This window comes from Orbicella franksi, chromosome 10 (assembly GCF_964199315.1).
Source record: "Orbicella franksi chromosome 10, jaOrbFran1.1, whole genome shotgun sequence".
In the NCBI taxonomy this organism is placed as follows: Eukaryota; Metazoa; Cnidaria; class Anthozoa; order Scleractinia; family Merulinidae; genus Orbicella; species Orbicella franksi.
In genome coordinates, this window is record NC_138154.1 from 533,474 (window position 1) to 546,362 (window position 12,889).

Genomic DNA, 12,889 nt, shown 5'->3' on the forward strand with positions numbered 1-12,889 from the left:
GCTCGACTTGTAGGCTCTGGGCACGGAAATGGACCTCGGTTCTGAAATGAAAGCAATCTCCAAGCTAGGAGTATTTTTTCACACTTAAAATATTTAAATAAATTAAAAACTTATGTGAAACTTTACCTAGACCTAGATTTATGAGAAGTTTTCACAGAGTCTGTAATTCCTTTTGCATTGGTCTGCATTCGGATCTGGAATGTAGAGTCTTTCTTTTTCCAAACAAAACTGTCTGTTTTTTTCTCTGTCGGAAATCGCGGCATTTCTCTGGGATTTTGCTAGCGGTCTATCCAAGTTTTTCGCTCGCACCAGGTGAGCCCGAAACGATTGACCGCGGCGACCTTTCGAGGCCTAAGAACCAGGCAGGTTGGAAACGAGGTTGTTGTAGGGCAAGTTTCCATAGCAACTCTTCTGCCGCGCATGAACAAACAGAAAACTCGCGCCTAGCGACACTAAGCCACTGTTCACTTGTACTACAACACACTGGTTGCGGTTGTGAAAGGAAGGGGGTGGTTCGTGATTTCTGTAGATATATTTGAGGAAAAAAAAGATTTCAACACAGATAAACATGTTTAAGAACACGTTTCAATCGGGATTTCTCTCCATATTGTACAGTATTGGCAGCAAGCCGTTACAGATCTGGGATAAGAAAGTGAGCTTACGTGATATGCAGTCGATTCAACGTGGTTCCTCCATGTGTGTTTGTTTTTGATCGAGATTTTCTGTTAAACTGTTGAACTTCTTTCTGTTTCAGGTTAGAAATGGACATATCAAGAGAATAACTGATAACGATATTCAGTCGCTTGTATTGGAGGTTGTTGGAACCAACGTCAGGTAAAAACAGAATGGGTTACTAACAATAACTCCTCTCGATCTACCCTGAATGTGTAGCTTGTAGAAAAAGACGAAAACTGTATTTTTTTGTCAGTCCAGTTGTTACGTTTTTCTGTGGTTTTCGTTGGCGTATTACCTGAATTTCTCTCTAATTTACTTCTGGTATTTTTCTCCCTTGCAGTACAACTTACATCACATGTCCAGCAGATCCCAAGAAGACACTTGGAATCAAGCTACCATTTCTTGTGATGATCATCAAAAATCTGAAAAAATACTTCACCTTCGAAGTTCAGGTAAACAAGATACGAATGGCTTCTTGAGATATTTGAGCTAAGATCGTTAGAAATTCAGTAGTTTTAGAAAATATTCGAAGTTTGCGTTACTTCCTCACAACGTCCTCATTTGTTGACACTTCCAGGTCCTGGACGACAAGAATGTAAAGAGGCGATTTCGCGCTTCCAACTATCAGTCGACCACACGGGTAAAACCTTTCATTTGCACGATGCCAATGAGACTTGACGACGGGTGGAATCAAATTCAGGTAAACTATTATTGAATTTTTCTTTGGAAAACCTCTGTTGCTAGCGTGTTACAAATTAAGAGGACATTATATCAAATAGATTTTGATTGAAGTTTGGTTGTTTGTTGTACGAGCTTAAAAGCTGACATCGGCTTTGATTTATTTGGTAAATGTTGTTTCCTTTGAAGTTTTTGTTCTTAATAAAGAGAAACGAAATCGAAATTCTGTTGCTAATGCGATATACTGTTTTTGTAATCTGTGGTATTAACATGAACTGTTTCTTTCCTCACAGTTTAATCTATCAGATTTCACGAGACGAGCGTATGGTACAAACTACATCGAAACACTTCGAGTTCAGGTAAGATTAGAGCTATAATTCTTTGTGCTTGTGTTGTAACACTCAGGGGTCTTATTAAATTTAAGGGTTTTGCAACCCTTCAAAGAACAATAAAGTTTCCTGTGAGATCTGCTGACTGTATATGAGTTTACCATGACAACTTGCGTTTTCACCTAAAGGAAAAACTTTTTAGTATATTTATTGAAAAAAAACTTTAATATACACCATGGTTTATTTGTCTGTGCCACAAGCTCTTTGCAATAATCAAGTTAGTTTACTGTCACAAGGTGACTTTACACAATGAGTGCTGTGTTGGTGATATCGACAATCATTAAGCTTTGTTAAAGGCTCAGAAAAATTTAGCTTGCCTAATGCCTTTTTGTGAAGGTTATATTTTGCAAGCAGTAAACATTCAATTAACACACTTGCAACAATACTAAGGAGGAAAATGGGAAAGATTACCTGTCTACTATAACACAAAATTCTTTATGAGAAAATGTTTTTATTTACCTGTTTTGCAAGCTTTTTGCACAATCTGATGATCAGAAATTAGAGTAAATGATGGCAAAAAGTTTAACCCCTCGACAAACCCTCCCGGTGGCTTTTGTTTCACAGTCAGTTTACTTGTAACACTAATTCAAGTTTATAAAAGTTAGCTAGGGTTCTTTTTCTGTGGTCAAAAAGCTTTCTTTCTCTGTGATTCTAGTACTTTGAGATTAGTGTTATCAAATCAATTTTAAAGCTGATACTTATGTATAAATAGCTAATACTGCCTTGAACATGTAGGTATTTATTGGGTTGTTCTCACTTACTGATATTTGAACTACAGATCCACGCAAACTGCAGAATCAGACGAGTTTACTTTTCTGACCGACTTTACTCAGAAGATGAACTTCCGGCAGAATTCAAGCTATACTTACCTGTACAAAACAAGGCAAAGGCGTAAAGGTAAATTATGGAGACACTTTTCGCAATGAGTTAGATGGGACACCTTTGTCACATACAGTTAACACACAACAAATCTAAAACACAGAATCTAAAACACAGAAAATGTTGTGGAACTGTAAAAATGGGTTACAACCTCAAGAGAATCATAAAAACAGTCAAAGTTATGTATACATGTGTTTGGTGCAATGTAAGCCATGTGAGCTACAGCAGTCACATCTGACAAAGTTGTACATTCAGAATCAGCTCTTATAAATCATTTTATGCGGTATTTCAAGTCTAATGTTGCCTTTCTTTAAGTTTTGTATGAGCTACAGAACTTCAACAATTTACAGACAACATATTCAAGCTTCCATTAGCTTAAATTGTAGAAATTATACAAATTGCAGTTGTTTGCCTTCATGTTTTGTCTTTCTGTCTGCTTTTCTTCAAAGATTGTCTTTTTTAAAAAATATTACTGTTCAAACAGCTTCACTGGAAGCCATTTGATTACTCAAGACCACAAGTTGTGAGAGCTACTTAGGCCCAGGTTGCACCAGAGCCAATTTTGTCTGTATACATAATAAATCTGTCGACAAGTAACGTAAAATAAGTGTGACCCCCAGTTTCAAAAACTTGCCAAATTTTTGCTGATTGCCAAAATTTTGCCAATCTTCGAAGAAGCCAAAGTGATGCCTCGGAGGCTTCCAGATTTTGACAAAGCAAACAATTTTGTTTGTTTGTTTTTTTTAAACCATTTGACTGTCATATTTTTAAAACATGTCTGGATAAAATTACGGCAAGAAAATAACTTTGACAGCTAGTCCAGTTTGGCATGTGCGATGGCAGGAGAAAATCATTTTTTACCTGGTCCATCTCAGGTTTTTTTACAGTTATTTCAGTGCAAATGAGGAATATGAGTGGCATTTTTATTCAAATTCTTATGACTGGTATCATGGATGTGGTTACTGGCAGCAATTTGAAGAGAGGACTTCTGCGAGACAATCTTCTTCGATCGCAAGTAGTGCAAGCAACAACACAAACGCATGCAAGCCAAGCAAAATCTGCTCATCCAATTATGGGCCAAAAATCACGAGTTGCTGTAGAGTGGAGAGTCGAGAACATGTAGCGTGGAGAAAAATCTGCAGAGTTCAACTCTTGCATGAAATCTAATGAAATATTTAATTGAGAAACATAGATCTTGTGATGTATATTTCAATCAGTAACGTTTTGGTTCCAACATGTTGGTCTAATGTGACCACTGCCAAAATTTGGAACTTGCAAAATTTTTGCCAATTTTTTTCCTCACGAAAAATTGGAAATATTTGAATTTGCTCTAGTGCGACCCGGCCCTTACAGTTTCCTTCCTTCTCTACACCACTGTGGTAAACATTAAACAGGAAACACTTATGTAGTAAACTAATCAAATGTTCTTTCTTTTTTCTTGCAGTAATGAAAGCTGACAGATGGATTTTAAGAGTTTTTTTTTTGGGGGGGGGGGAATGGCAGGGGGGACAATAACTCTGTAGCTGAAACAGCCTTAAAATTAGCATAATTTGTCTTCTTTGCCTAAGGTTATTTTAATTTGCCTTTAAAAGGGAAGTTAATTCTTTGCAGTTCAGGTTTTGACATTAATTTAATTTTCCTTATGCGCTAATGTATAAAAAGTTCTACAGAAGGATTTTTTGTCATGTAGAAAGATACAACTTATACTTTAGCTGCAAGTAAAGGTACTTAGACTCCAAATTTCTACACAGTTTACAACGTCAATATCATTTCTGACTGTATTTTTTACTCAAACACTTATTATTCTCTGAGCTTTGTAATTATAACATTGTAAAAAGAAAAATAAATATACAATGAAAATAAGACGTAATCAGTTGTTAGTTGGTTATTTCTCTGGATCGTACAAAATATGGTTAGGCTTCATGGATTGGTGAGAAACTAAGTAAATCCGTTTTATAACTTCTCAGTATATTTCAAACTTCACAAAACAATAGCAGTCAAAAACACTTTTATCCTGGAAAAATTAAAACCTTGATCAACAGTTCATTCTGGATTAGTGTTAATCGGCTCTAAGAGCAACACAGCTGTAGTTTATAAACTGTTCCCAGTTCTGGCTGATGTTTCTGTTGGTTTATGCTAAACTTTGCCTGGAATAGCTATTTACAGTAGCAGCTCCAAGGGATGCTCAGAAGGGGAGAGGGGATTTGTGGTCCTTGCAGTAATTTAAAACAATCAAGTTGGGGATAATGCATAAGAAAAGCCTGACATGTAACACCTTTCAAAATCTGAAGCATATTTTGTAAATAAAGTTACTGGTACTAGCTGCGAATCACACAGAACTTGAACTTTTGTGTTAAAATAGAACTTTTTTCCCTGAAGGTTTCGCTAGACTGTCCCTTTCAAGCCAAACTTGTAAAAAGTGTACTTCCTAAGGCACTGCAATCGATGAGGAGGATTAGCCACTACCAGCACTTTCCCAGAGAGCTTTACCTTGGACTAACATCTGGATGTCAACCTAGGTGAATCCTGTTCTCTTGGTCAGGGTATCGTGATAGATTATCTGTTTTGTAGACGTCCTCTCCTCCTAGAGGGTTGCCACTTGTGCTGCTTTCCCTTCCTCAGTGGAGGTCTGAGTGGCTATCTTTGTGATCCGAAAGGATCAGTTGCTGTGTGGCACAGTAAATGGTTCAAAAGTTGTAAATAGTAATAAGTCAGTGCCAAATTAAACTCAATTTGTTAGTAGATGTTTCAGGCCTAGCCCTTTCTCAGTGCTAAGCACTAACAACTACTAAGTGCCCAGTACTAATGCCAGACACTGTGATGAAATGTGTCAAATTTTTCATCTTGTCACCCGTGGGCCGCATGGAATAAACATGGATTTTATTTTTTTAAACAGTTTGACACTCGCAAGCTTTTAGCAATCCGTTACAGTCACGCGTACAACTGTCCAATATTCAATGATGTGTCCCATTCAAAACTTAGCACTGAGGAAGGGCCAGGCCTGAAACGTCTGCTATAAAAACTTGAGTTTAATTTGGTACTGAATTATTACTATTTACAACTTTTTATCTTTGTGATCCTCCTGGATATCAGAAGAGTTGCTGTTCTCTGACTTAAATGTCACGAGGCACTCCCAGCTGACCCAATAGCTCAGTTGATCAGTGTTGTTAACCTTGTCATTATCATGCAAATCCCGCTGAGTCCAACATTCCCTTTGTGTTCATCATTGTCTGATTTTCAAATTCGTTTGGTTCTCTTTCTGTGGCTAGAGTTGCTCAGTGTCTGGCATTCATGCTAGATGCTGATTGATAAGGACTACGTAGCCAACCCAATTTGTATTCAGCTTTTGAGGCAGCCTAACAAACTGCTGGGTAGTACTGGTAACCTATAACAAAACAGTAGTGGGCCATTCCCCTTGTGAAGTAATGTGAAGTAATGGAAAGAAGAGATGTCTGCATGCAGACTACTACCTACAACATAAAATAAAAACAAACACAAGGAACAACCTTTTGAAAAGAAAAATATGCCCAAAGCTTACTATTGAAATTTTCACTGTGGTGTTCAGTCAGCATTATTCTGCTTATTGTACTCAATTCATTGTGATATTCAACTCCCCTTTTAAAAGAAACCCACTTTGATGATTTAGCCTTACAAAGATGTGTGGTGTTTCTGACTAACAGTAAATCAGGGACCCTACAAATGTTTTTCATAGGTCTCCAGGTCTTGAATCACACTGAAGAAGTTTCATGATCACACAGGTACAAAAAACTTCACCTTACAGACATTCCTCCCTAGTACAGACAATTAACTTGTCAGAGAAACCAGAATTCATCTCTAATATGGACATCTCCATATTATTAATACTCTGGCCCTTTGCTGTCTGTTATATGAGTGGTTTGATTGACATCGCGAGTTTGAACACAACTCAAAACTGCAATGTGGCAGCTGCTGTGTAATCGTTCAAGAAGCCATGACATCAACACAAAATTCTTTTTACTATCTCAAGATTTTTATTTCAAAACTTGATTGAATGGACAAGGTATCTTTAGGAAAGACATCTTTTCTGTTTTATGTATACTGTACATTGCTTTAAAGCTCAACTTCAGGGAAAACAAACCTTAAAATCAAAACAAATTTTGAGGGATTAATATCTGTACTCTAAGGCGACACAACCATAAAAAAGCCCCTATAATCTGTGGAGTGAAAGTAATTCCAAAGTTGTTGAATTTTAGTTTCAGACCTTTTTCAGCAGGAGGGAGGTCATTGCTGGTTGTCCAAGTTATTTCCAGAAGTTTATTACATTCTGAATGCTACAGTATGCTGTTTGGCAACTTCCAACTTCTAGTGATACTGTTCATCTAGTGACTATAATGTTGGAAACTGCTAATAAGTTTAAAAGAGAGAAAAGCATGAAAACACTAATAATGCTTATATAACTTAATTTCATGATTTGGATATTCTGACTGTGAAACAAAAAACCGTTAAATTTGCCTATGTGACTACAAGTCATAAACACCAAACAAATACTAAAACAATATTATCATCACTGTACATTTTTGATAAATAACCAAAATGTTTCCTTTGGCTGCCTGTTTGTTTCATAGTCTTTTAGCTGCTGCTTTCACGAAGACTGAACTCAGAAGTGTGTGCACGCTCTTTCGACATCCATCAGGTCATCAAGAATCTAGAAACAGCAAAAGGAATTAGACCATAGCAACACAACATGAGAAGCACCTCATACATTTGAGTTTCAGATCATACGCTTCAACTTCAATCATATATGAAATGCGAGGAAAGCATACTAATAGAAAAAAAGTAGTTTGTCTGGTGAACATCATTTTAAATTTAAAAATTTAAACATAACTCTGGAAATTCTTTACAAAACGGATTAATGTTGTGTGGTGAGTCTGTGGGACGAAGTGACAACACAGCCTGGTAATTTGGTAAAAGTAAATCCTTTTAGGGCACTGTGCCTCCCACATGTTTTAAAAAATATTTGGTGTTAGTTGTTTTCAGTTTGAGTGGTTCGCTGTAGTTTTTATTTTTATTTTATATCTAAAATAATTTATAACTCCTCTACTTCTCTCCAAATACAACAATTTGAAACAATTAGATTAGGAAGAAATAGAGAAGGGAAAATTATATGCCCTGTAAATTACATTTAGTTTAGGATGGAGGTATTTTAGGATGGAAGTTATTTTAGGGGAGGTATAATAATATTTTTGTTGAGGCTTGGTTGGTTTTTTCCCAGCATTGCACTACCTCAGTTGCTGTGCTTACTACTAAGTAGTTTTAGCCATCATACCTGAGCAGGTGTGGTGCCAATTTTCTTAGTAACCTCAAGTCGTTCCATTGTACCAAGTTGAACAAACTTGTTGAGTAATTCTCCATCAAGTATGTTCCTATGAGGATTGTTAAGGCTGCGTTTCTTTCCACAAACAAGTCTGCAAAGCAATGAAAAGGAAAACTAGTTAATTTCACCAGAATGGACTTCAGTTTTGATCTTAACTTAAATTAAATTAAATTAGATTAAATTAACAGTCTTTAAATACACTACTTGAGATCCATCAATTAACAGCCAAAAATATCGTACTTTTAGAACCTAAGGTAAAAGTTTACTGCAACCTACCCCTCTCTAACCAGAACATTCGATATCAAAGTTATTAACGTGAATACCGTGTTCAACAAGGAAACAAACAGAAAAAACAACAACAACAACAGCAACAAACAAACAAATGAACAATCACACAAATTAAAGTAGGGAAAGAGAGTGATGCTGTGATGAAAAACACTTCAAGAGTAACTGTTCACATCCTAGATTTTTGTTAGCTTTCCTGTATTAAAGTAATAAGTAGACAAGGCTGTAACAAGGTTGTATGATATCAACACTTCATGAAAGAGAAAGCTACAGTAAAAGTGTTACCAGGCTTTAAGCAAGAATAATTTTGGGACATGAAGTATGTAATAGAATTGATTCATGACTAAGTCTGAGATGAACAACATTCATCACAAATCATCCAACCTGAAAGCCTTTGGATTAAGGCCTGCTATATGTGGAATGCACTCCACAAGCTTGGTTTGTAACATGTGTAGTCGCCTGTAGGTTTTTTCTGTCATAGGCAACAGGAGTCCAAGCCCTCCATCCAGTGTGCCTGAAACATTGACTATGTGTCATTTACTGTCTTTCGTGAGCTTAGAGACACTTTTCAACAAACGTTATAGAAACATAATCAAAGTACAGTGGAATGCTGATTTCTCAAACCCTTGATTTTTCAAACCTCCAGTAAATTGAACCCAAAGTCGCTTCCCTTCCCCTCAGTTAAACACTGTAATTTTACCGCTGATGTTTTGAACTATCCAAGTTTACAAACCAATTTTCGTTTCCCTTGGAGGTTTGAACAATCCTGATACTACAGAAATCACTTTGGTCAAATCACAACAAATGCAAACAACATAGCTGACCAACTAGAGCTCTGAGTAAAACAATGTCACAGTAAATTATTGTTCTTTGGCTTTGCTCTTTGTTGTTGCTATCTGTCTGTCTTACCAAAGCTAAATACGAAAATTGGACAGTTGATCCAAAAATCGAAATTAACTGCCACACATGCCTGAAAGAGTTCAACAGGCCCTTTCTGTCATTCTCAATAGGCACTCCATTTTAAACTTTCCCCTGTCAATCCAGTATTGAACTGTCCATGAGCTACACATAAAGTTGTCTTATAGCTTGCAGACAAAGAGCACAAGCTTCTCCTTCACTCACCAAAACAAGTCAGTTGTCTTAAGTCTTTGCCGCCTACTTTTCCAGTTGTTCTTGCACGAATCCTGAAGAATGATGTAATGTTGGTTCCTACATTGATATCTGCTCGCTGAAGTAGCCGCTGCCCTCCAAAACTTTCAAGAGCTGTAGAAGTCAGTCAGTATAGAGTTTAATCACAAATATGTGGAACTAACTAAATACCAGTCAAAAAACAGATAAGCCATAGCCAGGATGGATAATTTCAATTAAAACAAAAATGAGCTTTCTGGCAAAAAAGTTAAGAAGTTTTACAGCTTTCAACTGCAACTTCCCTAAAGGAGTCCAAAGCAAAAATCTATCAACAACTTTTTGCAGGAGAATACACTAAAATTTGACTTTCATGGCAAAGAAAACTCATGGCTGGTCCTTAGAATACAGAATACAGTCATGAATTTAGAAGCGTTTGAAAAAGATACCAAGACAGTGGTATTGAGTGATCACCTTCTGGTTGATAAGTGAGTAGTAGCAAGTTCTGGTCAACATCTGATACTGAAATAACAACACAACAACAACTGAGATGTGTACACTAAGATATTAAAGACAGGCATTCACATTTACAAAGGGCAGAGGGCACTTACAGAGGGCACTTACTGTTTAAGTGTAATGATAATAAAGAGTACTTAACAGAATTAAAATAATAATAATAAAAAAACAGAGAATTTTCAGCAGAAAAAAATATCTTTAAAACTGTTCCATTCCTCGACGTTGAACCTCAGGGATCTCAGAGTTTAGTGGCTCAAGAAGCTGACACTAAGGGTGCCTTCCATTTGACCAAAAATTTTGGTTTAAACTTAGGAACTTGGTTTGAAATTTCCAATGTTAAATGGTACAGCATTTCCCAGAATTTCAGGAAAAGAGGACAACCACAAGAGATATTCCCAAATTTTCAAACACTTCTTACCAGGAATTTCAATTTCATTTCATTCTCCTCCTAGAATTTCTTGAATTTCCGTTGAATGGTTCACATTTTGGAAATTCCACCATTTGCAGATTTTCTGAAAACGCTCCCTGGAAATTTCCATACCATCAACTCAGGTTTGAACATTCCAAAATTTTAGATGAAATGGAAAGCACCCTAAATAGCTAGTGTAGCATGAAGCAACCAGGAGAATTGTTACCCTTATTGGTAAGGTGCAAGTTCATCACAGATCAAACCTAAGAAAAAAATTGTTTGCTTGTACTCTAGGCTTGCTAGTTGAAGAAAGTGTGTTACCCAACAACACACTAAAATTGGAAGACTTGTAAACATTAAGTGAATGTGAGAGATAGAAAAAGAAAAAAAAATCCTGGATGAAACTTGTTAATGTTAACAAGGAGAAAGAAAGCTATGCCATACCAAGAAATCCCAACTGAGGACCATCAATAACAAAATCAGCTCCGTACACCTCAAGTGGTTTGGGATCCTAAACAAAGTAAAAACATTAACCAGATGAACTAAGTTAACCATAACAAACAAGAAACAAACTTAAAGCTTCCAACAAAAAAATAATTATTATAATTTATCGTTAATTATTTTGTTAAGACATCTAGAGTAATTTTCTGAGTCACAGTAAAGCAGCCACAACAAAGAGGCATGCTCACCTGAATCAGCTTACTAGATAGACTGCTGACACTTTTGGATTCAAACCACTCATCAAATATGATTTTATTGAAATAACATTTAGAAGCAAAACAATAACACTAACCTTGCTTACAAATGCCAAAGTCTTTGTTTCCTCCTAAACGTTACGGCAGACATGAGTAAGGGACACATTAGAACTACACTGTGATATTTCTATTTACCGGACAAGATACTTGAATTTGTGACTGAAAAATAAACCCCTCCGTTTCATACCACAACAAGGTTGAAATCTGCTCGTTGCCACATTTGTGAAATATTGGAACTTGGAAATAATAAAGTACAGTGAGGTAATGACTTTGCCTTGCGGACTGACCATGTATTACAAGTGACTAAATACAGTTGGACCCTGCTATTTCGAACTTTCTGGGGAACCAAAAAAAAGTTTGAAATAGCGGGAGTTCAAAAAAGCTGATAGTAAATGACTAAAGGGCAAATCCAAGAGAAATGGTCTCAAGTTTGAAATAATAGGGAATTTGAAATAACCGAGTTGGAATTACTAGGGTCCAACTGTACAAGCATAAGATCCCACACAGGCACTAGGGGCCTCTATCAGCCATGCAGCATGCTAGTTATAATACAAGCATAAGATACCGCAGTTGTGACTTTCACATACAGTAGTTTATTCCCACCCATGTGAATAATATAGAAGACATTACTTGTAATCTCAGCAGCGTAATACTCTTGGACAAATCAGCTGCAATAATTAGATTCTTGATGGAAGTCAAAGTGTGAATGTACATTTGCGTGTCAATAAATGCCATTCCCACCAAGTCATTGTTATCTTTGAAGTTCCAGATGTAAATCTATCAGTAATAAAACAAACAAAACAAACATCATTTAATTTTTGCTAAAAAAGTGTTCAAAATTCACTGTCCTCCAGGACCAACAGGTAAATCTCAACAACACAACAACAACAACAACAACAACAACAACAACAACAACAACAACAACAACAACAACAACAACAACAACAACAACCACCATAAACTTTATTTTCTTTCATTGTAAAATTACATGTTATTTGGCCTGCGGATAGCAAGTGCTAATCTAAGCAGGCCATTTATCACTTATGCATATAACTAGATTAATTAAATAAAAATAATAACAAGTAATTTAAGATTAAAGATATAGTTAATACTATTATCGTTTCTGCATATTAACACTACTAAAATAAAATCAGGGGAGAGTAAAATCAGGGAATAAAAACCCTTAAAATTCAGAAAGGATCTGAAAGGAAATCAAACTAAGGGCAACGCAGCTACAATTGTTATCAAAGTTAAAATCCACATGTTTGCAACATAACACCTCACTGTTAATTGTCATAATGCCAGAGCATACTCAGTTCATCAGAAAGTAACTACTATTACAAAAATTAATTGAGTTCTATGAAGTGGTGAATGATTAACAAATCTTGTAAATAATCCTTCTAGATTGGAAGATTGACTGATATAGTTCATGCACACATACACACCTTGCAGCAACACAAGGAACAACAAACTACTGTTTTGTTGCATGGATATGTGTGAGGTACAAGTTAAAAGCAACATGGACTGATGTGTCAGCAGTTACAACGCACCTTCTGTCCTATGGCACTCACAAGGTAACCATTGACTTGAGTAAGAGCGCTAACAGGACCTTTTTGTTCCTTACCATACAGCATCTAAATGAGACAGTTGTAACACAAGGACAGTCACCAACAACACTGAATGTCTATTACGGTAAAACATGGAGCATGCAGTCATTACTAAACATAACACTACATTTCCTTCCTTCATCACTACTACTGTGTTTCAGGTTATCCCTAAACAAAATTTAATTACAGTAGACAACAGGCTGTGTATTGACAACTTG

The 12,889-nt window shown here is 36.3% G+C and overlaps 2 protein-coding genes across 3 annotated transcripts in view; one reads left to right on the top strand and one right to left on the bottom strand.

The window, feature by feature from the left end:
* The first annotated feature begins 261 nt into the window (after positions 1–261).
* On the top strand, positions 262–6,619 carry LOC145500606 (cilia- and flagella-associated protein 20). Of its 2 annotated transcripts, XM_081480125.1 has the most exons (7): positions 264–652; positions 755–834; positions 1,016–1,127; positions 1,253–1,375; positions 1,647–1,712; positions 2,521–2,639; positions 4,066–6,619. In XM_081480125.1, the coding sequence occupies exons 1-6, from the start codon at positions 569–571 to the stop codon at positions 2,635–2,637; spliced, it is 582 nt and encodes a 193-aa protein (XP_081336251.1). In that variant the 5' UTR covers positions 264–568; the 3' UTR covers positions 2,638–2,639; positions 4,066–6,619. The 2 variants fall into 2 exon arrangements, with proteins under 2 accessions (XP_081336252.1, XP_081336251.1); XM_081480126.1 differs by lacking the exon at positions 4,066–6,619 and having other exon boundaries at positions 262–652; positions 2,521–4,059.
* The window catches only part of LOC145500601 (cleavage and polyadenylation specificity factor subunit 1-like), a 31,964-nt gene continuing 25,683 nt past the window's right edge, over positions 6,609–12,889 (bottom strand). Inside the window, exons 35-43 of the mRNA XM_081480120.1 lie at positions 12,615–12,698; positions 11,695–11,841; positions 11,103–11,135; positions 10,754–10,820; positions 9,859–9,906; positions 9,382–9,522; positions 8,644–8,773; positions 7,927–8,065; positions 6,609–7,305 (exon numbers count right to left, since the gene is read on the bottom strand). Coding sequence (XP_081336246.1) covers positions 7,258–7,305; positions 7,927–8,065; positions 8,644–8,773; positions 9,382–9,522; positions 9,859–9,906; positions 10,754–10,820; positions 11,103–11,135; positions 11,695–11,841; positions 12,615–12,698 — 837 coding nt within the window. The 3' untranslated portion in view covers positions 6,609–7,257. The remainder of the gene's footprint in view (positions 7,306–7,926; positions 8,066–8,643; positions 8,774–9,381; positions 9,523–9,858; positions 9,907–10,753; positions 10,821–11,102; positions 11,136–11,694; positions 11,842–12,614; positions 12,699–12,889) is intronic.

What these genes read in the sequence shown, in the direction of transcription:
- LOC145500606 (XM_081480126.1), top strand. Translation starts at nt 569, where the DNA reads ATGTTTAAGAACACGTTTCAATCGGGATTTCTCTCCATATTGTACAGT. An exon ending in GTTGTTGGAACCAACGTCAG is followed by an intron (nt 835 to 1,015) that starts GTAAAAACAGAA and finishes TCTCCCTTGCAG; the next exon opens with TACAACTTACATCACATGTC. An exon ending in ACTTCACCTTCGAAGTTCAG is followed by an intron (nt 1,128 to 1,252) that starts GTAAACAAGATA and finishes TGACACTTCCAG; the next exon opens with GTCCTGGACGACAAGAATGT.